Source organism: Balaenoptera ricei, chromosome 11, assembly GCF_028023285.1.
Source record: "Balaenoptera ricei isolate mBalRic1 chromosome 11, mBalRic1.hap2, whole genome shotgun sequence".
Classification (NCBI taxonomy): domain Eukaryota; kingdom Metazoa; phylum Chordata; class Mammalia; order Artiodactyla; family Balaenopteridae; genus Balaenoptera; species Balaenoptera ricei.
Genome location: NC_082649.1, coordinates 32,428,546 through 32,454,983, shown reverse-complemented (window position 1 = coordinate 32,454,983; position 26,438 = coordinate 32,428,546). Strand labels below are relative to the sequence as shown.

General features: G+C 48.3%; 3 protein-coding genes across 7 annotated transcripts in view; 2 read left to right on the top strand and 1 right to left on the bottom strand.

The window, feature by feature from the left end:
* The window catches only part of POLH (DNA polymerase eta), a 30,378-nt gene extending 23,299 nt beyond the window's left edge, over nucleotides 1-7,079 (top strand). For all 3 annotated transcript variants that reach the window (XM_059938610.1, XM_059938609.1, XM_059938611.1), the window contains 2 exons: nucleotides 2,603-2,772; nucleotides 4,674-7,079. In XM_059938610.1, the coding sequence (XP_059794593.1) occupies nucleotides 2,603-2,772; nucleotides 4,674-5,559 (1,056 nt within the window). In that variant the 3' untranslated portion in view covers nucleotides 5,560-7,079. The remainder of the gene's footprint in view (nucleotides 1-2,602; nucleotides 2,773-4,673) is intronic.
* A 374-nt stretch (nucleotides 7,080-7,453) lies between these two features.
* On the bottom strand, nucleotides 7,454-16,441 carry GTPBP2 (GTP binding protein 2). Of its 3 annotated transcripts, none has more exons than XM_059938612.1 (12): nucleotides 16,232-16,441; nucleotides 14,325-14,351; nucleotides 13,854-14,038; nucleotides 13,404-13,512; nucleotides 13,006-13,203; nucleotides 12,532-12,706; nucleotides 12,153-12,372; nucleotides 11,587-11,722; nucleotides 11,409-11,467; nucleotides 10,628-10,799; nucleotides 10,010-10,174; nucleotides 7,454-8,481 (listed from the first exon to the last, which is right to left on the bottom strand). In XM_059938612.1, the coding sequence occupies exons 1-12, from the start codon at nucleotides 16,415-16,417 to the stop codon at nucleotides 8,266-8,268; spliced, it is 1,848 nt and encodes a 615-aa protein (XP_059794595.1). In that variant the 5' UTR covers nucleotides 16,418-16,441; the 3' UTR covers nucleotides 7,454-8,265. The 3 variants fall into 3 exon arrangements, with proteins under 3 accessions (XP_059794595.1, XP_059794596.1, XP_059794597.1); XM_059938613.1 differs by lacking the exon at nucleotides 7,454-8,481 and adding an exon at nucleotides 8,503-9,780; XM_059938614.1 differs by lacking the exon at nucleotides 7,454-8,481 and adding an exon at nucleotides 9,724-9,806.
* Nucleotides 16,442-20,733: 4,292 nt separating this feature from the next.
* MAD2L1BP (MAD2L1 binding protein) lies at nucleotides 20,734-26,158 on the top strand. The gene is made up of 3 exons (XM_059937446.1): nucleotides 20,734-20,812; nucleotides 21,332-21,591; nucleotides 23,626-26,158. The coding sequence occupies exons 1-3, from the start codon at nucleotides 20,764-20,766 to the stop codon at nucleotides 24,136-24,138; spliced, it is 822 nt and encodes a 273-aa protein (XP_059793429.1). The 5' UTR covers nucleotides 20,734-20,763; the 3' UTR covers nucleotides 24,139-26,158.
* The last annotated feature ends 280 nt before the right edge of the window (nucleotides 26,159-26,438 follow it).

Genomic DNA, 26,438 nt, shown 5'->3' with positions numbered 1-26,438 from the left:
ATACCACATTTTATTTATCAATTTATCAGTGAATGGATATTTGTCTCCACTTTTTGGCTATTATGAATAATGTTGCTGTGAACATTCATGTACAGATTTTTGTGTAGACATGTTTTCATTTCCTTTGTATATATACCTAGGAGTAGAATTGCTGAGTCACATGGCAACTCTATGTTAGCATACCAGACTGTTGCTGCACTATTTTACACTCCCAGCAATGTAAGAGGGTTCTAATTTCTCTATATCTTTGTTATTGTCTTCTTAAAAATTTTTAGTGGGTGTGAAGTGGTATCTCATGGTTTTCAGGTGCTTATTGGCTATTTTATTTTCTTTGGAGAAATGAATGTCGAGATCCTTTGCCCATTTTTGACATGGGTTGTCTCTTTATATTGAGTTTTAAAAGTTCTGTATGTATTCTGGATACAAGTTCCTTGTCAAATATATAATTTGCAAATATTTTCTCCCATTCTGTGGATTTTCTTTCCATTTTCCTGATGGTATTGTTTGATATGTCCTCTCCAGTTGAGACATCAACTGTATACTGTCAGGAATCATCTATAATTACCTGTTTGCCCCTTTTTAGCTGAGGTGGTGGTAAATGTTTGTTCTTTGGGAGGCAACATAAAGAGGTTGTGTTATGGGCCTATTTGACTTTGCCCACTAGGTGTCGCTCCGTTCTCATCTCTTTATTCTCTAACAGTCAATGACCTTATGTCCTATCATCTCCCCCTAGCTCACTCCCCTCTAGACTCCACTTGCTGGCCTCCTCCCTGTTTATTTAACACACCAAGTAAATTTCACCTTCACCTTCTCCCCAACTACCCGGTCATATCAGCAGCCTCCATCACTCTCTGCCTTACTCTGCTTTTTTCCATGGCACTTTGTAGTCATTTCTATTACATGCCTACTTGTTTATTATATGCAGCTCCTACTACAAGATAAGATCCAGAAGGGCCTGGACTTTATTTTGTTCTCTCCTGTATCTCTAGATAGTGCCTGATACATAGTAGGCAGTCAGTTATGGTTGAACGGTTTTAGTCAACAAGGACTTGTTTGTAATTGCCTATTTGTCTTCTCTCGAGATATACAAATCTGTATAAACTGTATTTACAAAATGCACAAAAATACAAAATGTATTTTTACCTAGAAGTTGGTCGCTGCTCTTGGTTTGTCTTAGGGGTGTTTCTTCTCACTAGAATCTTTTGATTTTGAGGGGATCCCTATATATACTTTTTACCTTCTTGCCTCTTGACCTTTATTTCTTAGTTTGCTTTGCATCAACAGTATTCAGGCGCTTAGACGTCACTGAAAAGTGAATCAGTGATCATGCTCTCTAGAGGCAGGCTCACTACACTTTATCTTCTATAGATGGGCTGTAAGGAGGTGCTAGCGGAAACTACTGCTGTTTTTTGTTGTTGTTGTTAAGATTGAAATATTTATGCATTTAACAAACACGTATTTTTAAATTAATTAATTAATTAATTTTTGGCAGTGTTGGATCTTCGTTACTGCGCGCGGGCTTTCTCTAGTTGCATCAAGCAGGGGCTACTCTTTTTTTTTTTTTTAAAGGAATTCCTTTATTTTTATTTATTTATTTATTTATTTATTTATTTTTAGCTGTGTTGGGTCTTCGTTTCTGTGCGAGGGCTTTCTCTAGTTGTGGCAAGCGGGGGCCACTCTTCATTGCGGTGCGCGGGCCTCTCACTATCGCGGCCTCTCTTGCTGTGGAGCACAGGCTCCAGACGCGCAGGCTCAGTAGCTGTGGCTCACGGGCCCAGTTGCTCCGCGGCATGTGGGCTCTTCCCAGACCAGGGCTCGAACCCGTGTCCCCTGCATTGGCAGGCAGACTCTCAACCACTGCGCCACCAGGGAAGCCTGAGCAGGGGCTACTCTTCATAGCAGTGTGTGGGCTTCTCATTGCGGTGGCTTCTCTTGTTGAGGAGCACAGGCTCTAGGTGCACGGGCTTCAGTAGTTGTGGAACACGGGCTCAGTAGTTGTGGCTCGTGGGCTCTAGAGCGCAGGCTCAGTAGTTGTGGCACATGGGCTTAGTTGCTCTGCGGCATGTGGAATCTTCCCGGACCAGGGATCGAATCCGTGTCCCCTGCATTGGCAGGCGGATTCTTAACCACTTGTGCCACCAGGTAAGGCCACTTCTGCTCTTCTTAAGCATAAGAGCATCAGAGCAGATTAAAGAATAGATCCACTACTCAATCCTGACACCCTTTCAATGACTTACATGAACCCTCCTTCAGTCACAAACTAGAATATAGTATTACAAGTATTTAGTATAATCTTCCTGCACGGACACCACCACCAAACAAAACAAAACAAAACAAAACAAAACATTCAGGAGAATCCCTTTTAATTTATTCTGTCCTGTTCCCATTACCTGTCAAAATATCCTAGACATTCTAATATTCCATCATCTAAATTATGTCTTCTCCTATTACTTATACTCAGAAACAGCACAAAATTAAAAAAAATTAAACCTATTCCCAAACCATTCTGTCACCCTGGTTTTTTCCTTTCACAGAGTTCACTATATAGAAGCCACATGCTCAAGGTAACTTCAGTTCTCTCTCAATCCATTTATACCCACAGAATGACAGGGTGGCCACTCAGTTGGCTGTGAGCATTCGCGTACAAGGAGACAAACGTCTCAGCAGCCTGCGCCGCTGCTGTGCCCTTATTCGCTATGATGCTCACAGGATGAGCCATGATGCATTTGCTGTCATCAGGAACTGTAACACTTCAGTAACCCAAACTGAATGGTGAGTTTCCTTCTAACTCGTCTTCTTTTGAGATTTAAACCCTGTCTTTATTTAAAATTAGTGGGTATATAAGCATTCCAGCTGGGGTAGGACACAGAAGAAGCACCAGAAACAAGGCAGCTCAGCTGCAGCCTCTTTGCCTACATTTGGTTTGAGAGGCAGAGTGAACCAATACTATCCCTGCCTATATCAATTTGCTGTAGTCAGGGGAATGACCAATTGTACTTAGGAGTACAGAACTCAAGTTTCAGGGAACTTTTCTCTCAACTGCTTGATGGTTCTATCTTAAAATCATCTTCCTTGATAACGAAAGTGACCTATTCACCAGTAATCTCTATCTCACATCCCAACTCAGTTACAAGCTCCACTGGTGTAATACCAAATGTCATAATAATAAACTTCACTTCAGCTGGCCATTAAAGATAACCAAGTATACACTGGAGTGTATTCATTTACTGTCCAGATATTAATGATTTTCAGTATTGGAATCCCATAATTATTTATTTAACATAGCCTCTTAAATTGAAAAAAGTATTCTAGATTCACAATGTAAATAGAATTATGTGAGGAAGATAAATTGGTTGTTTATTTATAGATCTACATTGGAGATTATAAAAAGAAAAGTTTAGTTAGGCACCTAAGTTACTGCATATCTGAATATATGGGTACTAAATGTATGGGTCTCTAAAGTTAGAGTCTTTGTTCTTTACTTAGAATAATTTACTTTTACTTCCTGGTATATTTATTTTCAAATACTGAATGGTTTTACTGAACCAAATGATAATTGTGATACTATGTTCACATTAAACCTTGTAAATTGGCAGACTATAACAAATACTACTCACCAAGAGTGTGAAATATTGACAGGGAAGCATAACGTTGTCTGATTATAAGACTGTCCCAGAGCATGAAAGAGGAGAATAGTGAGATACTGTCATGATAATTTTTTATTTATTTATTTATTATTTATTTATTTTATTTATGACTGTGTTGGGTCTTCGTTTCTGTGCGAGGGCTTTCTCTAGTTGCAGCAAGTGGGGGCCACTCTTCATCGTGGTGCGCTGGCCTCTCACTATCACGGCCTCTCTTGTTGCGGAGCACAGGCTCCAGACGCGCAGGCTCAGTAGTTGTGGCGCACGGGCCTAGTCGCTCCGCGGCATGTGGGATCTTCCCAGACCAGGACTCGAACCCGTGTCCCCTGCATTGGCAGGCAGATTCTCAACCACTGCGCCACCAGGGAAGCCCCAATTTTTAAATTTACCTCATCAAGGGACTAATCTGTATATAAAAGCACATTTCATCTTCCAAAATTCAACTCGTGAAAATTTATTTGGGTAATTAGACATAATGAGGAACTTTATGACAGGAATTTCTTGAAATATTTCTGAGACCAGATAACCAAAGCAGTTGTGAAATTTCATTCTCTAGAAATTCCAGAGTTGAAAGTCTGTCAGAGTTCCGGTTCTGTTTAAAAACAGAAGAGTGCATAAGAGGATTTTTTCAAAAGTCTTTCCAGTCTAAATATTCTAAAGCTTTTTTATTGCCCTGAATAGTTTCTTGCCTCAACCCTGAATTTCAGCAGCTCTGCAGCAGTATCTTATGAAAACAATAAACCCAGCTGTCCGGGGATCCAACTTACACATCTTACTTAGTAGGTGTTCACCAAGGTCAGTGGTTCTCAAGGTGTGGTCCTAGACCAGCAAGGTCAGCATCACCTGAGAACTTGTTAGAATGGCAAATTCTCTGCCCATCCCAGGTCTACTGAATCTATTAATCCAATATGCCCTCAAGTTTGAGAACCACTGCAGTAAGTTTCCTTTTGTGGCAGAATCAGAATCCCAATCATTTACAAACTGAACGTGTGACCTGGTGCTAATCTTATTCTTTTACTTTCTATTCAGGTCCCCTCCCCTTACAATGGTTTTCCTCTGTGCTACCAAATTCTCTGCCTCTGCCCCTTCACCTGGCACAGACATCACCATCTTCTTGAGCAGTGACCCAAGTTCTCCGTCAAAGGTGCCAATTACCAGTTCAGAAGCTAAGACCCAGGAAAATGGCCCAGCGGTGACAACCACTAAGAAAGCAACCACTTCTCTGGAATCATTCTTCCAGAAAGCTGCAGAAAAGCAGAAAGTCAAAGAAGCTTCACTTTCTTCTCTTACTGCCACTACGCAGGCCCCCATAAGCAATTCACCCTCCAAGCCCTCATTACCTTTCCAAACCAGTCGTACTTCAGGAACTGAGCCCTTCTTTAAACAGAAAAGTCTGCTTCTAAAGCAGAAACAGCTTACTAATGTTTTCTTCCCTCCACAAAAACCACAGTCCAGTCCTAAAGAGTTACCAAATTGTTTTCCAGCAGAGTGTCCAGATTGTGCCCCTGTCTGTGAAAAGGTGAAGTTAGGATCCTTCAAAGCAACTCCTGCAGAGATGGATTTGGCCCAGAACAGCCTGAGCAGCCTTACTTCTTTAACTTCCAAGTCTGCTCTGGAGGTGGCTCAGAAGGCAACTACTACCTCCAGTCTTCTGGCTGCTGAGGACCAAGTGCCCTGTGAGAAGTGTGGCTCTCTGGTACCTGTATGGGAGATGCCAGAACATACAGACTATCATTTTGCATTGGACTTGCAGAAATCCTTTTTGCAGCCCCACTCCTCAAACCCCCAGGTTGTTCCTGCCAGTTCTCCTCAAGGCAAAAGAAATCCCAAGAGCCCTTTGGCTTCCAATAATAAACGCCCTAGGCCTCAGGGCATGCAGACATTGGAATCATTTTTTAAGCCATTAACACACTAGTGCTGCCCTCAGGCTTGCTGCAGGGTTTTAATATTTTATTTGTAACTGGGAGATGGAAATATGTTCACTTCTCAAGGAAATTTATAACTTTATAAAAATTTTAATAAGGAAAATAATCCGGTTAGATGCTGAGTTAAGGCTCCCATCTCAGGGATTCTAATTCTATTGTTGGCAGGGATGTAAAAACTCATCTTCCAGAGATACAACTGTATTGAGTTTTTAATTTGTTAGTCTTTAGGGAAGCAGTGTCATACAGTTTAAAATGCCTGGGCCTTGGAACGTTAAGAGATCTGGTTCCAAACCTGGCTTTGCCTCTTGGAATACGGCCTTGAGCAAGTCACTTTCCTCATGTATAAAACTGAGATAATGCCTTAGATTATTGAAGATTGAGAAAAATGTACTTAAAGTATGTAGTTAACGTTGGCACATAAAAGGAACTGAGTGAAAAAAAGTTTAAAAAAATTTTTTTATGTGAGGTGAAGACCTGAAACCCTAAAGTGGTAACTAATTTAGGGCAGGACTGTGTACATAGAAGCTACTCAATAAATACTGAATTTCATTCAAGTAAACCCTATCACAGCCACAATTTTAGCCATTGGCCCTTCTACCTCTTGCAATGAGACTGTTACTGGACTAGCTCAGGAACTCTGTTTAGATTGGCTAAGTCACGATCAGAACTAGATCATCTCTAGGACCTCGTTACTGCAAGTGTGATTTTGAGGGGCAGCAGCTCTGCCACCAGAGAACTTGTTAGAAATAGTCTCAGCCTTACCCCCACCCCTAATGAATTTGTATATTAACAAATTTGAGAAATACCATCTAGAAGATAATAACAGCCCACCAGGTTTGTAGAGGGCAATGTCATTTCCTTAGACTCTAAATACAAATGTAAGAGGTAAATGCTTGGGCCTTCAGGGTCACTGGCATGTTCATCTCTTCCCTACTGAAGTGTGAATCTTTAGCTTAGGGTTTTAAATGAATTATTGTAGCTTTTTGCACTAGTCCATGTTTATAGTACTGTCTTCTTAATCTCCATTCTTATGTGTGGAAAGTCAGTTTTGGCTTTTCTGATATGGGAAATGTTTTTGATGATTACACAGAGAACCCAATCAAAGATGAACTGAGTGGTGGCGGGGGGGAGATAAGAGGGTAGGGAGAACGGTACACACAGTCCCCCTTCCCATACATGTACTCAAACCAGTACTTTTAGGCTTATGTTAGCTTATTTATAAATTGGGGGTCTGTAATTTGAAGGGGGAACATTTGAAAACCACTGTGTCTAGCAAATTAGTTCTTCCTCCAGAAAGACCTTCCACTTTGTGGCAGTTAAATATCTAATAAAAGATAGTGCTTACTGTATACATGGCTCTTTCCCTACTAGATTTGTAGATTTCTTAAAGGCAAGAATTCTTCACAGTGCCTTGCACACAACAGGTGCTTGATATTCACTGGATGAAACGTATATACTGAAAATTTTAAGATTACCAGAACTGTAACAATAAAAATGTACATACTACTTATACACCTTTTTATACTCCTCAATGTTGCATTAATGTAGCAAAGTGCCTCATTAGTTTGTGGAGATGTCTCGGTATCATTTTCCAAAACTTCCTTTCCTAATCTAGGGAGAAGTTTAAAAAAAAAATCTCCTCTGGGTGCTGTACAGATCAAGTTGAACAAATTTTTAACACTTCAGTTGACTGGAAGGAGTCAAATAGAAAAGTAATGTGGTAGAAACTTTGGTTTCATTGACCTTCTAGAGGCCAAGACAGGTAGTGGGGGGAGGTAGGGGGAGCACTAGTGAATAACCAATAAAGACAATACAAGCAGCACACCTTGTTTTTTCTTGGGAATGCCAGCCCTGCCCCAGCATACTGGCAATGAGCCTGTGGAGGGGGCAGCAGACAGACATGCAAAGGTCAGTGTTGGGAGAAGGCTATAGTACCTTTTTGCTGACTATAACCTTCCCTCATAGCGGTTTATCAGCAACTGTACAGAAGTAAATGGTTCTTAGTTCCCAACACCAAGAGGAAGCTCTTCAACCACAGGCTTCTTAGTAGCAAGTTAAACCAGTGATATATAAAAAGCAGCTGAGCCTGAATGGTAGGGAGGCTATCACTTTAATACCCTGGAGGCAGAATACCCATGGGACCATGGCCCACATTTATAATTAAATTTCTTTTGCAAGGATTAGTACTGAAAATGTAGTCCCTGCTTTTTTTTTTTTTGGCCACACTGCACAGCATGCGGGATCTTAGTTCCCCGACCAGGATCAAACCCTCGCCCCCTGCAGTGGAAGTGTGGAGTCTTAACCACTGGCTGCCAGGGAAGTCCCTGTAGTCCCTGCTTTTTACAGTTGACTTTAACCTTGGGCCATATTTCTTCACCCATAAAATGTGGTAGTCAGGTACTCTGAACACAAACAGGAGGAAGGGACAAAGGTTTCACCAGCTGGCTTTCGGCTCCAAAAAGCCAGTTTAGACTATATAAACCTCACTTCAGGCTACTTTGCATTGCTAGGAAAAGCGTGAGGACCAGATTGTCATGTCTCTAAGTTCTACTCGTCATTAAGTAGCTGGCACGCTTATCTCCAAATCTCTGACAGGGCACAGTCATCATCAGCCTCCTTACCCCTGTGACCATTAGCAAGTGGCCAACTCCTCAAGTACAGGGTGGATACCTATCTTAGCTGAAAAGGTGGCAGTTTCACTTTCTATTCTGCTCACTCAAAGAACTATGCAAAACAGGCCAGAATACTTGAGTCACAGCACTGGAATACTGATCGCAAGTGGGGGAGAGGAAAGGAAGCAGGGTGAATGAGATACCAAATGGGTTCTTCCCCCATTCAGGGCTCAGCAGTGTAAGGATTTCACTCGTCTCTGATCCTGGAGAGGAATCCAGCTCTGGAAGATGCGCCTGGGTCTTAAGCATAAGCACAGTGTGTTCAATAAAACATTTTTATTCTGTACAATATATATATGTGTATTTAAATATATATATATATATATGTATGTATATATATATGCAGAGAAACCTCAACCAAATCCCTGAGCCCATGGGAACCCAGGACACTAACAAAGGGAAAGAGGGAATCCATGCTCTAAAGAATAGGAAGTATGGCAACATCTTTCCCTTTCCTCCAGGTTCCCTGCAACAGAGGGAAAGGGATGATCACTACAAATTACTAAAACAAGAGAGGACTTACATGGGGGCAGGATGGGGAGCTGTGAGTCAGGTCCCCAGCCACCAGTCTGGGGACTGTGGCAAAACATCCTGTTTGATCCAGCATTAAAACTAACAGATCACTGCAGAGGAGGGGACAAGACTGATTGACATGCAGCTGACCTTCGGTACGCCAAGTCTTAGCTTGGCGGCCCCACACCTGGGCCAGCACAACAAATAGCACCTGTGGGGCCTTTGAGAGGAGGAACTGGGGACATGGCCCTTGAGTGAAGAAGGGAAGGGAGACAAAGCTGAAGAGCAGACCTCATGTCTCAGCACAGGGCGGGAGCACTGCCATTCACTGTCCCTGTGCCATTTCTTCAGACCCTGGGCCACCAGATGGCCAGGAGCAGATGTCTTTTGTCCACAGTCAAGTAGAGATGGGCAACTTACATGGCCTTGAGAAGAGGTATAGAAGAAGGAGTGCTTTCGAGGACCACCCCCAGTTGTTGTGACAATTCCTGACGTGCAGGGACCACACCGGCGAATCATGCCCAGTCCTGACAGTTGGGCCAATGTGGCGGTGATCAGCTCCCTCCAGTAGACAGGCCGTAGGGATGCCAAGCTTGATGAGCCAACCAGGCGGACACACAGCTGCTCAGCACTGCCCTGAATTCTCCTGTCCTCTCCCTCAGGACTGCCCCTCCCTGGTCGCACCAAGCTCGGTGTCTCTCCAGAAAAGGTGGCAGGGAGCAAGCAGCAGAGAGTACCCCTCACTCCCTAGCCTACTAACACGCAGAGCCGCCAACAGGGGTCAGCATGGCCGGAAGTCACCTTATGTACTGTAGGGACAGCAGTAGAGCTGTGCCTGCCTGGAGGAGTTCAGAAGCCCATGTTGGCCTGGGCCTCTCCCGCTGCAATGGCTTGCACATCAGTGACATGGCCGATGCCCTTGGTGACACCCTCCCGGAAGAGCAGCTTGGCGCCCACCTTCAGGTACTCTGGGTGTTTCAGAAAGCGGAAACGTACCACTGCCTTCTCCCCTGTCCGCAGCTTGTCCTGCAGCAGATACATGGTCACTGCCCCTGGAAAGTACCTCCTGTCTCTACCAGCCTTGGCTCTCCACCCTCGGGGGCCTAGCAGGTGTCTGCCCACCCCAAGTGGGGCTTTGTCCCCTTTGTGGGATAAGGGAGCTCTCTACAAATCTGGGGACGGGCTTTCCTCCTTTCTGGAAGCAGAATTCTGACTTTTCCCTGGGAAAACAGGGGCATGGCTGGGCCCTGCTCACCTTGGCATGGATCTTTTCCACCACTGCTGTTTGACGTACGTTGCCCACGTGTACTGTCACCTGGAAGCCTCGCCGGAAGGTGGTGGCGTGGAACAGCAGGACTATCTCTGCCTCGAACACTGAGCAGATGGTGGGATTCATCTCTGGGCTCACCATCACCATGCCCTGGGGAGGCACAGCCCCCAGACCCAGGAAGGGCAGACCTCACGTTAGCCTCTCCTCCCCGGCCACCCTCACACCCTTTACAGCTCCTCAACTTCCTCCTCCTCCAGGACTTCCAACACAACGACCTCAGAAGACAATACTGAAAACTCTTCTTTTTGAGGGAACCCTTCCTTACCCACCTTTCATGTCCTCTAACCCTTCTAACGCTCAGTACTTTCAGAGTCCTGGACATTCGGGTTGCACCACAGTAATTCACATTTAGTGATCTGCACTGTATGAGTACCCTAAGCCTTTTTCATACACGGACAGTCTGTGTAACCGGCTTCTTGGGTTAGAGACTAGGTTCTCTTCAAGTTCCCCTGAAGCACCTTAGACAGATGCTTCTCATTCAAGGAGCCAGCCTCCCAGGCATTCCTCTTTGTGTTCTCTCTCCAACCCACCCTCCCACCTCACCTTGCGAAGGAGTGCTCGGTCAAAGTCCCCGAGGGCCAGCGTAGCGGCCTGACCAGCTCGCAGCACACGACAGGCAGAGCGGTTGCGTTGGATGCTGCATACTCTCAGCTCCAGGAAGCAGCCATCGTCCGTGGGGCCCACCACCAGCTGGTCGCCCTCACGGCAAATCCCACTGCAGCCCACAGGGCAGGTGGCACAGCGTCAGCCTAAGCCCCCCTACCTGCTTCTCTACTAGGTCCTTCCCTTCTAAGATTGAGTCCCTCGGGTGGGAGAAAGAGACCCTAAGTTCTGACTGGAAGGTAGGGGAGATGACTGCCTTGCCCCAGTCCAGAATTCAGACTGAAGACTAACACCGGGAAAGGCTGGCAGTGACGCTGGCAGACAGGTACCTGTTGATTTGACACTGAGCACTTGATCCCTGAAAGAGCAATTATCCCCTTGGGTTTCATCCTCTGCTTTGGAAAGAGTCTTAAGGGACCTCTCATTTCCCTAGTTGGAGATGAAGTCAGTTGATGCACTCTAGTTTTCTTCCTGGGGCCAAGACCCACACTTCTCCCCCAGGGGCCTGGAGAGTCCTAATAGGCAGCAATACTGTTTCTTCCCTTATAAGCCAATACACAAGCTTTCTCCAGCTCCTCTGATGGTGAAAGCCTAATTTACAAACAAGCACATCCTTTAGATGGGCTCTGTTCAACTCCAGGGTCTCCTTTGGGCTATGATGTCTTCCAGAGTTTGGGTATGTGAGGGCTGAGTAGGGTGGGTAGCAAGAAAGGCAATTCACCTGGAAAGTGTCCCTCCAACAACTGTCCCCACCTCTGGTACTGTGTAGATTTCATCCACCTGAAGCCAAAGAAGATTCTATCAAGGGCTGGCAAGTCCAAAATCTCTAAACAGACTCGGGGCTGGGAATTGGTCCCTCCCAGATCCCCAGCTCACTGCCCGTTCAGATGGCCAGTTACCTGGAACTCCGTCAGCTGCTGCATGAGTTCCTCCTGCTCTTTGCTGTTGGTGAGAGGCGGCAGAATATTCAGAAAGACTTTGAGCAGGTCCAGACTCTCTCCAGACACGCTGGACAGTGTGAAGATGGGGGTGACACTGTAGAGGGAGGCACGGAATGCGCAGATCAGGAAAGTTCCAACAGGAAGCAGAGGCTGGAGCCCTACACATGGAAAGGTGAGCTTCTCTTGGAGTGGCGAGGGGCTCCTCTCTGTTGTCTGCTAAGGTTCTCAGGAGCTTGGGGCCCTCCCTCTGTGAGCCATGGAGTGTGGCACGTGAGGCCCATCCCAGAGCCCAGGGAGACGGAAATGCCTGGCACAGCACTTCGTCCCCAGGGTCCCAGGCGTCAGCAAAGCTGGCTTGGGGGAAGGGTCCAGCCTTTAGCAAAGACGTCCTCCTACAATCCCAACCTGAAAAACCACAGAACTGAGCCAGAACGGGTCTGGTCCTAGGGGGAGGGGTACCCCATGTTCCGGGGCCCTGTGGAGCCATCCCTGTGGATTAGGGCTCTGGAGTGAGAAAGGCTTACTTGGGGGACTGGGCAAACTGCTGGGCAGCAGTGACGGCATCGTCCTCAGAGGTGACCAGCATGGGGACCTTGTGGCAGCCAGGCTGCTTGAGGACCCGCTCTAGCTGGCGTACCGTCCTCTCCACTGTGGTCTTGGCACACAGGTCCACCTTGCTGACCACGATGAAGAAGGGCACTTTCAGGGCCAGTGCCAGCCCCAGATGTTCTCTTGTGGTGCCGGCTGTTCAGAGAAGGCAGGCAGGCAGCAAGAAAAAGAGTTAGAATGAGGGAAGGAGGAGAGAGCAAGAGGGGAGTTGGTCTGGCTCCCAGATTTAAGGAGGCCCAGGGTAGGAGAGTCAGCACCCCCCTCCAGCCCCATCCCTGCCCCGATGCCTCGTACCAATCCCAGTGTTAGCACTGACGAGGAGCAGGGCACAGTCAGGGCAGTAGGAGGTGAGGCCGAAGATGGTGGTGTGCAGGTACTTGTGGTGGCCTGCCAGGTCGATGAAGGTGATCATCTTGGAGCTGCTCTCACAGATCTCTTCTGCCGTCCGTGAGTCACTGTAATTCACCACCTGGCCCAGAGCCCAGGGCTCTCAGTGCCCCCTGCCAGCCTCCCCAACCCTTCAAGAGTTGCCAGGACCTAAACCAGTCCCTGGGTGACCCTGCCTCTTAACCCTGAGCCCCATTTCAGATTTAGTTCAGTTGATTCCCCATTTGTTTTCTAAGGAGGTCAGAGCTGGTTCAGTGCCCTCAGAGCCTTTGTCTACACTATTCCAGAAAGTCTCCACACTCTGACCTCAGACTCCGTCCTTCACCACTACCATCCCATCCTTAGAGTCTGGTCCCACTGGGTCCCGTTGATTGCATGCACCTCTCCCTTGCTGTTAAAGCCCAGGATCTCGAAGCTGATGCTGGAGGTTCGGCCGGACTGAATCTCATGCAGGTGGCGGAAAAGGTTCAGCCGAGCCCGGCCCCGCCCATTGTCCAGCTCTCCTTGGGTCAGGACTCCAAGCAGAGTCGACTTCCCTGAGTCCACATTCCCCAGGACAGCCACACGGAGGTCCAGGAACTGTGGATGAATTGTCAGAGGTCAGGGCTCCAACCCTTCACCTCTCTCCACTGAGAGTTAAGGTCAAAGGCAGTGGCACTCTCTGGGGACCAAACGATGAACTGGACCCACCCCAGGGTCCCAGGCCAGGGGAGAGTCTGCCACCACGGGGTCCTCCCAGGGAGCATGGGCGTGAGAGGCAGGGAAGGGTGTGGGCCCACCTGTTGGTTGTCAGGGACCTTTCGTACCAGCACCTCGGTGATCTTCCGGGGCATGTCACTATCATAGTCCACTTCTCGCTCCCGGAGAACAGTGATGTCTGCCCCGACCCTGCCACGGCAAGGCCACAGCTGCCACATCTCACCTGTACACCCCTGCCCCCTTCCATCCCTGCTCTGGACCAATGGCCTTCTCATACCTCCCACAGAGCTCCCAACACCTTTCTTCACTTCCTACCCCCCCCCCCTCCAGTCTATCCCACATCCACAGCTCCCTTTATACAAACAAACCTTAAGCAAAGGAGCAAAAAAGCCTGGATCCAATGCAGAGGATCCCAGAAACCTAACCCTCCCCACTTCAGCCCTCTGTCAAGAGGAGGCAGGCCCTAGGTGACTGGGCATGCGTGGGTCCAGATTTAGGGAAAGGTGAACCAAGGGGAAGGGGAAGCATACTTCTCTGCCATCCGGTGCAGGGTCTTGAGGGAGGCCCGCATCTCCTCCTCAGCCAGCCCCACCAGCAGCCCATTGTCTTCTACTCCAATCTGGTAGACAGCCTCACCGCGGCCCTCCTGGAGCCGCCACTTCATCTGTGTCACCAGGTGCTCAAAACGATACTGGGATGGATTCACCAGCTTCAGCTTAGGGCAGGTGAGGTATCATGAGAAGGTAAAGTCAGAGATGCTCCTCCTGAACCCACATGCTCCCCATCTGTCCTGCCGAAAGGACCAGGACCTTCCCTTCCCTCTTAACTACCCTCATCCCTGACCTCCTCTAACAGTGAGTCCTCTTCCAACAGAATGAGGTACAGAGCCCTTACCCTGAACCACACCTTTAAGTTACTACAGATCATGAAGTTAGAAGGATCTCAAAGAAATCATCCCACACCAGCAAGGACAACCTGACCCTCCCCAACCAAAGACTCACTTTATATTCGATGTTTCCATCTTCAGCCTGAAAAGAAACAGGCAGCAGTTACCACACACTGTCCAGACCTAACCCCTACTTCCCCTTGATTCCCACTGGGGTCCAGGCAGCTAACTTAAGAGAGCAGGAAGCCTCAGCTGCACCTGCTTAGGCAGGTGTCTGTCAAAGGTCACGGCAGACCAGCCCTATACTCAGTCCCAGTGTTACCTCTCTGAAGGAAAGGCCTCTGAGAACACAGTCAGTCACCCACCTAAGCCAGGAACAGAACCCGGATTCCCTCCTTTTTTGATCACTGGCAGCACGCTCTTCCTGGATGCAAGATTCTCCCCCTCCCTTCCCCCTAGGGCCTCAAACTGTTGTCCCCACAAGTCTATGTCTTCTCCGTGTCCAGGCTGCTGAGGCCATTCTTTGCCACTCATCTGAGAGACACCATTTCCTTCCTGCCCGCCCCTCTCAGCTGATGACATCAAGAATAAGAGGTTGCAAGAGGTTCTGGAGCACGGCCAAAGGGTGAGCTCAGCACTGGTCACTACAAGCCTGATAAGAAAGGAGTCCAGGTGAAAGAGAGGCAGGGCTCCAAAGTTGGGGTTGAGATGAAGAGAAGAAACTCAAAATATAATGAAGGAGATAGACGCCACAAACTAGACTCACTGTGGCTTTTCCCCTCCTGTCCCCTAACTCTCATGCCTCAGTTGAGGTGAAATCTTGAGTCCATCCCACAATCTCCTCCTCTTCCCTATATCAGGTGACCCAACACAGAAGGATCCTGTTGCCTGAGCCTGCCCCTCTCGGGTACAAAAGGATATGAGATTTGCCTGTTCTGCCTGTCCTGCATTTCTGCACTCCTCCTCCCTGACCATTTTATTTTTCTTTTCCCCTTCCGGTCATCATTCCATCCCTTCAAGGCCCTTTGACTCCCAGGCTCTTACAGGTCTTCACCCATAATCTCCACCTCATGGAGTATAAAGGAGATCTTTTCCCATCAGTAAAGACCTTCCTTTTTATCATTTTGCTGGAGATGAAGAATTAGGATGGTTTCAAAAAGTGGTACAAGGATAATGGTCTAGGCTAATGGTTATCAAAGTGTGGTCCCAGGACCAGCAGCATTCATATCACCTGGGAACTTATAAGAAACGCAGACTATCAGGGCCACCTTTGACCTACTGAATCATAAATTCTAGGGGTGGAGCAGCAATCCAGGTGGTTCTCATACATGCTAAAGTTTTATAACCACTTGATGAGGCTCTTCCCCTGGGTCCTCCTTTTCTAAGAGGGACAAAGTAGCAGTTATTGTCTGCCTTAGGGACAGATGGAGCAGGAAGGTGGAGGCTGTCCCCACTTCCTCATAGGACAGGGAAAAGGCAGGAGGACTAAGCCTGACTGTTCTCGTGTGCGTGTGTGTGTGAGTATGTGTGTGTGTGTGTGTGTAGTGACAGAACATATTGCTTGTGTGTGTGTGTGTGTGCGTGTTTGTAAGGACGGAACATATTGCTCTTTTCCTGGGTACTACCCTCCTCCCCGTGGAACAAGTTCAGAAAACTCTAACTCCTCATCCCAGGATGCAGTCTCCCTTCTCCTGTTGCAGCAGGGAGGGGACCGGGGCATTTTACTCTGCTCTTCCCAAAGGGATGCAGGTGGGATCCCCTTTCCCCACTTCTGGAGTTACCTAGATCAGAGTGGGGGGATCCCCCCTCCCCACTCTTCCTCCCTGGGGTCCTAACACCGGAGGGGGAGGCCCAGTCTCTCTGTCCCTCCTCCCTAGGGTCCTAGGACCGGAAAGAAGGGTTCTCCTCTCCTGGGGGTCTTGACACCGGAAGGGGGTACTAATTCTCTCTGACCCGCCTTCCTGGAGTCCTGGGACCGGAAGGAGTGGTTTCCTCTCACCCCGCCACTTCTCAGGTGCTTACCTCGGGGGGCAGGTACGGGGGGTTGTTGGCTTTGCTCCCTCTGTTCCTTCCGTTCTTCTTCTTCCCCTTCGGGCCACCGCAGCTGCTGCTGCCGCCGGCGCCCCTAGCCTTCAGGGTTCCGCCCACGGCCGGGCCCCCCCCGGGCCGGCAGCAGCCGCCGAACAGCTCCGATACCCGCGAGTCCATTCGCCGCTGCCGCCAGCCCCCCGCCCGGCCCCTCCCCCCCCCGCCGCCGCCGCCGCCGCCGCCGCCGCCGCCGCCGCCGCCGCCGCCGCCGCCCCTACTGCCACGGCCGAGTCGAGCCAGCCAGAGGAGAGCTGGGTGGGGCCCTGCGCAGGCCACGCCCCCACCCTCCCTGGCCACCGGGTCGCGTCAGAAACAGCCGCAGGGCACCAAGGGATATAGAGTCCTCAAGCCTGCGAGCTCCCTGGAAAGAGCTCGCCGCCGCCCTACAACTCCCACGCGGCATCGCGGCGCAATGGGCCGCGGGTGGCTTCGGGGCGTAGGCAAGGAGCGCGCCTTTGCCCGCAAAGGCCTAAGGGAGCTGTAGTCTAGTTCCCAGTCTCCGAGCGCTGAGCGGGTCTTTTCCTGGGGCCTGGTGGTGGCGCAGTCATCAGAGGCGGGGGGCTTATATCAGAATCAAACTTTGCAGGCGCTTCAGGGTTTAGCCCCTTACCGCGATCCCAGACAACGGGTTTTGGATTGGAGAGCTGTATAACTCAGGGCGACTTGTCCCCCCAGCCTACTGGCTCCGCCCGTGCCTCAGTTTCTCCCTCGACGGCCGGGGTGCCGTTTGGGTGAGTCAGGACCAATGCCAGGGCGGAGGCGGATGGTGGTTAGCCTAATTACGGCTTTTAATTTTACGATGATTATGCCACCTTTACACAGTAGTCACTGGTTTATTACCAGGCTGGCACCTTCCGCGGGCTGGTTTTAGCAGCCCGAGATACCGCGGTGGCCCCGACACGAGGCCCGAGCCCATAAACCAGCCTTGCAGCGAGGGCCCGCAGCGAGTATTACCCCTCCCCTTTGTTTTGAAGCGGAACCAATCCGGGAGAACCGAGTTTGGCTTTAAAACCGCCAGGGCTGTAGGCGGGGCCTGGCCCCTACTTGGGGCGGGGCTGGGGCTCAGGTTACGTCAACCACGGCGAGGGAGGGGGAAGTTGCCTGGAATAGAAACTTGGCCAAGGGCCCAGGGGATTGCTGACTTCTGACTTTCTTGCCAAGCTGTCGTCTCTCTTGCTCTTTAGGGCTCTTGCAGTCAGCAAAGAGTAAACACATTCAGTGACATAAACCAGTGTACGAGACACTAGAAAGGCAGAGTGGAGAAGCAGTTAGTGTTGCTGACCTAGGAGTCAGGACGCCGGAGTTCAATTCCCAGCTCCGCGGCTGTCTCGTATGCACCACTCACCCATTGTATGTCCACTTCCGCTCTCTTCACAAACAGCGAGATACTCATACACGGCCGAGAAATAAAACAGCCTTTCCCGCCAGACCTCAGTTTTCCTTGGAAAACTAGAAGCAGCAACAGTGGCTTACCTCTGGTGATCCTTTCAGGGGTTCAGACTTGGTGGAGTCCATGGCTTCCCCCCAGGACCACAAGGAGAAAAGCAAGTTACTGATCACGTAGTTGCTGTCCACATGGCATAACTCCCCAAACTGGTGAGAGCAGAAGGACCAAAACCTGCAAAAGGATCTAGCAGACCCGGCCAATTATGTGGTCTTCAGTGGTTGAAAGCACACGTGACTTCTCAACCCTGTTCAGCTAAAGGAAGGTTTTGCTGCAGAGGTCAACCGTAGCCAGGGGCACAAGCACACCAGGGAAGCTGCTACTTAGGGGCTGAGTGAGAGATCTCAAGAAGGTTGGGGATTGGAAGCGAGAGCTAAGACTATTCTCCCAACATTATCACCACCACCAGCTCTGGGGTCTCTTGATAACCAGGGCCTGCTGCACTCGCCTGATAACACTTGTCCTCTCATCATCATAGATCTTTCAACCACCCCAACACACACACTTTCACTTCATTCTTTCCAATTCCCTTGTCTCCTAAGTGGAGAACTTTTAAGAGATGGGAAGGAATAACCCATTCTGATATCCATTCTTAAACAACCTGGCTTACCACAGACAGGAGTGAAGGCTGGCAGAGGAGTAGGCTGAACAGGGTTGTCTGTCCAGGAGGAGATCAGAGTCCTGGGAGATGGAAGGTGGTATATGTGTCTAGTTTCCTGGAGGGGTTGCTTATGAGGTGTTTATGATGTGGTTGCCTGTGAGGTAAATAATGGGTGTATACATACAGACTTTTTTCCTGGTATGTAATTATTAGTCATTCATTCTTTGTGTATAGTACATTTACATACGTTTTAAAGTCAGACTTAGCAATATTTCCCTTTATATTTTCTTGGTTTTGTGTCATGTCTAAGCCAACCCCACTCCTAAATTATGGATTATTCTCCAGTAGATGTTTAATCGATTTGGAATGTATCTTTATGTAGGATGTGTAATAGGAACTAACTTGATTTTTTTCCCCTCCTGAATGGATAGGGAGTTGTTTCAAGTTATTTGCTGTGAGAAGTCACCCTCATCATATACTAAGATCTACATATACATTGATCTGTTTCTGGACTGTCTTCTGTTTTATTATCTGTTTATTCCTGAGCCAACACCACAGTATTTTAATCATTATACTTTTATGGTATGTTTTGATCTCTGGTCCCTGCTTCCTGAAACACACATTTTTCTTGGCCTCTACCACCTAATACTTGTCTGTTTTTCTTTCTACTTCTCTGGCTACTCCTCAGTCTCCTCCACAGATTCTCTCTCTCTTTCTGCTCATCCCCTAAACATTAGTGTCTTCAGGATCCTTGCTCATTTTCATTCTATACAACCTCCCTGGGTGATCTTATCCACTCCCATGCTGATGACTCTCAAATACATATTTCTATTCCTAATGGTGTTCCTAAATATCTCTTCGCTATCCAATGGAACAGCAAACCTATCAAAAACTGAACTCATCTTTTCTCCTTACCTATACCCCAGTAAAGCTGGTCCTCCTCTGGTGTTCCCTCCTTCACTGAATGGCACAACTGGTCATAGAGTTGCTGAAGTAAAAAACCTGCTTATCTTCTTGACAGTCTCTCTCTACCCCTCCTCCTCTTCCTGGGCTCAACCACCATGCTCATTGGACCTCCTAAATATCTCTAGGGTTCACCCAGTTCTCTCCACCCCACTGTGACTACCCTAGTTCAGGCCTCTTTCACCATCTTTTCTGTAAGATGTTACGGAAAAAACGCGAACGAACTTTTTGGCCAGCCCAATAGTTGGGTAATTCCAGTTGCTAGCTCTAACTGGTATCCCTGCCTCCTCCTTTATCCTGTCTGTAATCTAGACCCAGTGTAGAGATTAAATTTATAAAATGTAAATGTAATTATGTCACTCCCCTTCTTAAATCTTTCAAAGGTTCCCCCACCCCACTACGGGATCAAGTTCAAACGCTTTAACATGGCTTATAAAGCTTTGCCATGATCTGGCTCCTGTTTGTCCATCACAGCCTTAACTCTTCATAAGCTGAACTCTTTTTATTCCTTGAATAGAGGATTCTCTTGTATCTCAAGGTCTTGTTAAAAAACAAAGTTCAACTGAAGATTTGAAGATCTAATTGGCTTTATTTAACAATTCATGAATCATGCAGCATCCCATCTAGTAAATACAAAGGCACCCTGAGGGGCTGTTCAAAATGCAAGACTTTTATAGAAAGGGGGGGCAAGATAAGGAGGTTATTAGCAAAAGGAAAGAAAGGATTAGGGGGAATGTTGGGGGACTTATCTTGCAGATTACCTCACTAGCGCTGACTAGGAAATTCCAGACTGGTTAGTTTAAAATTCCACTCCAGGAGAAGCTGAAACTGCTACTGGGTTAGGAAATGAGTCTTGGTGAGATTTAGCACAAGTGAATCCGTTTGGGGGTTGTTTCTTTATAACAGTCTCCACCAGGCCCTCCTCTTTACCTTTACTCATCCTACAGGTCACAGTTTCCTCCGGGACCACCCCTCACTCCCACCCCCTCTAGGTTAGGCGCTCCTGTTCTTCGCGTCCGCTGCCCATGTATGCCTTACTATATAATTCATCACATTGCCTTGAATCTATTAGGCATTGAACCCTTTGCGGACAGCGCCTGCCTCTGGCTTCTTCGCCGCAGAGTCTCCAGCACCTAGGACAGGGCCTGGCACGAAGTAGGTGCGCAGCGAATAGGGAACGCAGGAGAGAACGGATGCATGCGGGCGGGTGTCCTTTGGAAGGCAGCGCTACGTGGCTGAGAACCCGTGGTTTCCCTGTGGGAGAAGGGCTCAGCGGACTTGCCGGACGGTGTTAAGAAGGAGAGCGCAGAGCTCAATTCCCCACCAAGCCCAGCCTCCGCCACACTGACGCGGCGCCCCGCCCACTTTCGGGCAACGGAACCGGAAGTGGAAGCGCGGTTTTCCCATGAGGCTGCGCGGGGCGCCTATTCAAACTGCACGGAGAGTGGGGAGGAGGTCATGATGGCGGCCCCAGAGGCGGAAGTGCAGACCCCGGCTGCAGTCTCTGGTAAGGCGTGGGGTCCGGAGCTCGAGGAGTCTGTTTCCTCCCTACCGCTGACCCCTCCAGTCACTTAGCCCCTGGCCCCTTCTCTGGCCCGTCTTTCTTGTCCCCATTTCCCTGCGTCCCTCTCAGTTCTGACTCGGCCCCGTTGACTCCATCGCCCCCACGGCCCTGGATTCCATTGGTTCACCACCCTTTTCGCGACGGGTTCTGGGCCCTGCTTGACTACACGTTCTCTCAACTCGTTTTCCCAGATCAGGGCCTCCACTTTCTGAGCAGAGCCCCAGTCGCTGCCTCCGAAATCCTCCACCCGTTCCCCGCAAATCCCGCCGTCACTTCACCTTAGGCAACTGGGATCCGGAACCTCCGCGCCACCGCCCACAGGGGAGTTTGCGGAGGGAATCTGCATGTGTCGGGGTGTTGCCTCCGCAGTGGTGGCCGATGTCGCCACAAGGGAATGAGAAGACTGGCTTTGGCCTTTTAAGTTTTTCATTTTTCTCTCTTGTCCCTCTGTGCACCTACCAGATTTGGAGTGGTGTGAGAAGTCGGAGGAAACCCACGACCCCCAGATAGAAGTTGAGACCACCTCCACCCAGGAACCTCCCAACCCTTCGGAGCGCCTTCGCCCCAGAGACTGCGTGGTGCCAGTGGTGTTTCCCGGGCCTGTCAGCCAGGAAGGGTGCTGTCGGTTTACTTGTGAACTTCTGAAGCATATCATGTACCAACGCCAGCAACTCCCTCTGCCCTACGAACAGCTTAAGCACTTCTACCGAAAACCTCCCCAGGTGGGTACAGGCTTTGGGAGAAAATTGGTGGGGAGACTTTGTGGCTATTAGATGGTGGGCAGGTAAAAAGGGCGTCTAAGGAATCTTCAGGCCTGTCAGCCTAAGCAGCTGTAAGGGATGTTTCAGCCCTATGGCTTCTGTCCCTTTCTACCCACTCTAGTCTTGATAGTCTAACCCTTCCTGCTTTTCCTCTTGTTTTCTTTTTCTGAAACTCCTATTGTGTGTTGCATTTGGACTTCATGAACTGATCCTTTAATTTTAGTGTCTTTTCTGTCCATATCCTCATCTCTTTGTTTCTATGTTATATTTTCTGTGGGTTTATATTATGTTTATATAAATACAAATGTATATTTATATAAACTTCCCTGAGTTTATATTCTAACACTTACATCATTTTTTTTTTTTTTGGCAGTCATATCTTTTTCTTAATTTTTACATGTTTCTTTTAAATTGCATCCTGTTGTTTCCTGTCTGTATGAACTTCTCTTACCTGTGGACGTTAATTATTGTATTTCTGAAGCTTTTCTCTGTCGCTTGCTTGTCTCCATTTCTTCCAGATTCCTTCTCCTATTTATTTGTTTTGGTCTCTTTCATGTTAGAGGCTTTTATTTGGTGTCTGATGAATATTTAAGAATAAGTCATTGAAAGTTCTGTGTGCATGTCTGGGCCTCTGAGCTAGCTGATAGCCTTGAAGGATATTGGGTGAGAAAGTAATGGTAGTGATAACAGGAAAGAGGATTATTTGGTCTAATAAAGGTGATTCTGGAGTTGTCTTCCAGTTAAACATGGCAAATTGAACACATGCTTATCTGTGCTCCCATCTGAAATACTACTAAATGAGAGAAATAGGAAGGAAGGAAAGAAAGAGAGAAAGAGGACTTCCAAAACATTCTGTCTGGGTGGAGGAAATTGGCAGGTGATCTAAGGATCCTTGCACAGGTGTTCCCTCAGTCCCCATGTGTTCACTTTTGTCTTCTGTGGTGCTTAAGTAGACCATTCCTGGGCCTTTATGGGCTTCTGCATTGTGAATCATTTCAGCTTCTCAGGAGAGTCCCCTCTGTCAGTACTTGGTATTCAGCTCTTTCGAACTCTTCCATCTGCTTTCTCTCTTCCAAAAGTTTGTTGTTGCCTTTGGCCACTGTTGTCTATTTTCCAGTTCTTTTTTTTTTTTGCTATTTATTTATTTATTTATTTTTGGCTGTGTTGAGTCTTCGTGGCTGTGTGCCGGCTTTCTCTAGTTGTGGCGAGTGGGGGCTGCTCTTTGTTGCAGTGCGCGGGTTTCTCATTGCAGTGGCTTCTCTTTTTGCGGAGCACGGGCTCTAGGTGTGAAGCCTTCAGTAGTTGTGGCATGCGGTCTCAGTAGTTGTGGCTTGTGGGCTCTAGAGTACAGGCTCAGTAGTTGTGGCGCACAGGCTTAGTTGCTCCGCGGCATGTGGGATCTTCCCGGGTCAGGGCTTGAACCCGTGTCCCCTGCGTTGGCAGGCGGATTCTTAACCACTGTGCCACCAGGGAAGTCCCTTCCAGTTCTTTTTGCCCTTGGGAGCCCTCTTTCTCTCCCCTCCTTCCCTCCCTTCCTGTCTCCCTCCGTTCCCTCTTTCCTTCCTTCCTTCCTTCCTCCCTTCCTCCCTCCATCCCTCCCTTCCTTCCATTTGCCATGTTTAACTGGAGGATGAACTGCAGAATTTATTAGACCAAATAATCCTCAGTCTTGTTATCACTCTCAGCACAGCAAAGATTTGCCACCTGCCGTGCCACCACATCTCCTTGAATATTTTAGTTGCTAAATTCTGGGTGCCTCCTGCTTCAGAACACTGTCTGCTCTTCTAAGTGTGGAAGAATTATGATTTTGTACAACGAATGTAGTTTCCTTTTTGATACATTGCCCTCTGATAAAACCCAGTGTCTTGCCTGTGGCAGTTCACTGAACTGGAAATCCAGCCCCATAAGTCTACTCCATCCCAGAGGGTTCTTCAGAGGTCATTAGCTTTCCCCTACCTTGCAGAACTTCTCTGTCACCATTCTTTGTCCTCACAGGCAGAGGACGTGGTGAAGAAGAAACCTCGGGCCACTGCCGAGGCGAGCAGCAGGAAATGCCAACAAACCCTGGCAGAACTGGAGAGCGTCCTCAGCCACCTGGAGGGTCTCTTTGCCCGGACTCTAGTACCACGGGTGCTGATCCTCCTTGGGGGCAATGCCCTCAGTCCCAAGGAGTTCTATGAGCTTGACTTGTCCCGCTTGGTCCCCAACGGCATGGACCCGAACCTGAGCACAGCAGCTTGTTTGCGCCGCCTCTTCCGAGCCATTTTCATGGCTGATGCCTTCAGTGAGCTGCAGGTTCCTCCACTCATGGGCACCATTGTCATGGCACAGGGTCACCGCGACTGTGGAGAAGACTGGTTTCGACCCAAGCTCAGCTACAGAGTGCCCAGCCGGGGCCACAAATTGACTGTGACCCTGTCCTGTGGCCGACCCGCCATCCCAGCTATAGCCTGGGAGGATTACATTTGGTTCCAGGCACCAGTGACACTGAAGGGCTTCCACGAGTGAATGGGAATGCTCATCGTGAACACAATGGCTAAATTATCTTTCCCCCTGTGGCACCAAGTCACCCATCTCTTGCTTGGAGCTAGTTAATTCCTGGTGAGAGGAAGGTTGTCTCCTTCTGGTTGCCTGCCTCCCTTAGACTTCCCGGGGGGCTGATGGTATGGTTAGGGCTGTAATAATCATCACTGAACAAGCATCTCTTTGAATCAAAGGCTGATTTTCCCAGAGGGTTCTGGGTCAGGTGTTTCTTTTGGAGGTTGGAAAGCAAACATGGGCCCATAGACAGACACCCCTATGGAGATGACCCTTTTCTGCTTTTTGCTGTGGCCTTTCAGAATTTTTACTAGGGACATAATGTGGATATGACTCATGAATTAAATATAAAATGTATGGATTAATCTTACATTTTCATGAAACTCTTTTAGCTTAAAGAGACTTTCCAGGCTTGAGGTTAGAGTATTTTATCTTCCCCCTTGGCCTCTTATGCTTTGGGCTTCCATGATTTTTTTTTTACTAATGATTCTTTCTCTTCATCAGCCCCAGGCCAATCTGGGAAGTTAAGTGACTTGGCCAAGGTTCTATAACAGTTCGATATCAGAGCTGGGGCAAGAGTTCTCATCAGCTAACTCCTAGCCCGATGTTCTTTGCTTGCCACATGAGTATGTGTACCCAAAGCAGAGGTCACATGGGGGAAGGGAGCTGAGAAAAGAAAACCGAGAGAGTCTTTGCAAAGCCTGATTGAACCACAGGCTAAGGCACCAAGACTGCCTTGTAGGCTCACTTCCCTGAGGCCAGATGTCCCTTCTGGAATTCTGCCCTGCCTCCCTCCATTGCAGTTGCGTGGTGGCTGCTGGCAGTTACTGTTGGCAGTATTGTCCTCAGGCAAACCCTGCTGTCCTGCCTGTGGCTGTCCTTCCTCAGCTACGTTTCTGGCTTGGCCATCCTGATCCTTACCGTTATCCTCTCCAGCTTGACGCTGTCCTGACCACTAAGCACTGATGCCCTTTGTCCCTGAGAACACCTGCTTATTTCTTGGAAGCAAGTTGAAGACAGAATCCTCATCCTGCTGGTGTTGGAGATAGGGGTGTGTGTGTGAGTGTGTGTGTGTGTGTGTAAATGGGGGCAATATATACTATTTTTTATGTTTTAAGAAGAATTATGTTTTATATTTTAAGAAAACATAAAAATAGTTTATATTTTATAGTAGGTTTTAAGCACTTTACATACATTATCTAATCTAATAACCTTGAAAAGTTCATATTATAGTCTCCGTTTTATAGATGACGCTTGGGGAGATTGGGGAGGTTGAATAACTTGCATAAGATAAGTGTCGAAACCTGGATTCTGAGATTGAATAACTTGCATAAGTGTCGAAACCTGGATTCAAACCCAGTCCAGCTGGCTCCAGAGGCTCAGTGCTTTACACTGTGTTGTACACCCTGCGTGATTTTACTCTGAGCTAATTAAACAGGGTTTGCCCTACTGAAGGTGGTAGAATTGGAAAGCTGCAGGACTTCCGTCTCTGGCTTCAGATTGTGTTTCGTGACATGGAACCTGCCATTTATTGGTGCGGAGTAAACATGGAATCAATGCAAACAAAAGGTTTGAGATCTTTTCTGTGCTGTGTCCACTTGAAGCATATTCCACCAGCTGGACTTTGCTGTTTTTGTGTCTGATATTACCTTACAGAAGAGGAGCAGGGCCATATCTCCCACTTGGGAAGGGACAGGCTGAGGGGTCTGCCTAAAGGGAGGGAGAGTTTTGAACAAGGGAGTTATAAATTGTTTTGAGATGTAAGACACATTAAGCCAAGTCAGATTCCCTCAAGTACTACTTTTAAAAGCCTTCATAAACAATGTCTAGGCAATCAAAACAAAGTAATTATTCAGGTAATTTAGACACTTCTCTGTCGGGTTGGCATTGGGGCCAGGTCATTCTGATTTCATGAGTCCTCCAAAGGAATCCAGAAATTAAAAGATCAGTTAATAATTTTATCAATAAATCCCATCTCCTCTGACCACAAGCCTGCTGAGGCACCTGTTTATCTCTTTTTTAAAATTTATTTTTGGCTGCATTGGGTCTTTGTTGCTGAGCACGGGCTTTCTCTAGTTGTGGCGAGCGGGGCTACTCCTCTTTGTGGTGTGCGGGCTTCTCATCGCGGGGGCTTCTCTTTGTTGCGGAGCACGGGCTCTAGGTGCGCGGGCTTCAGTAGTTGTGGCACATGGGCTTCAGTAGTTGTGGTTCGTGGGCTCTAGAGCGCAGGCTCAGTAATTGTGGCGCACGGGCTTAGTTGCTCCTTGGCA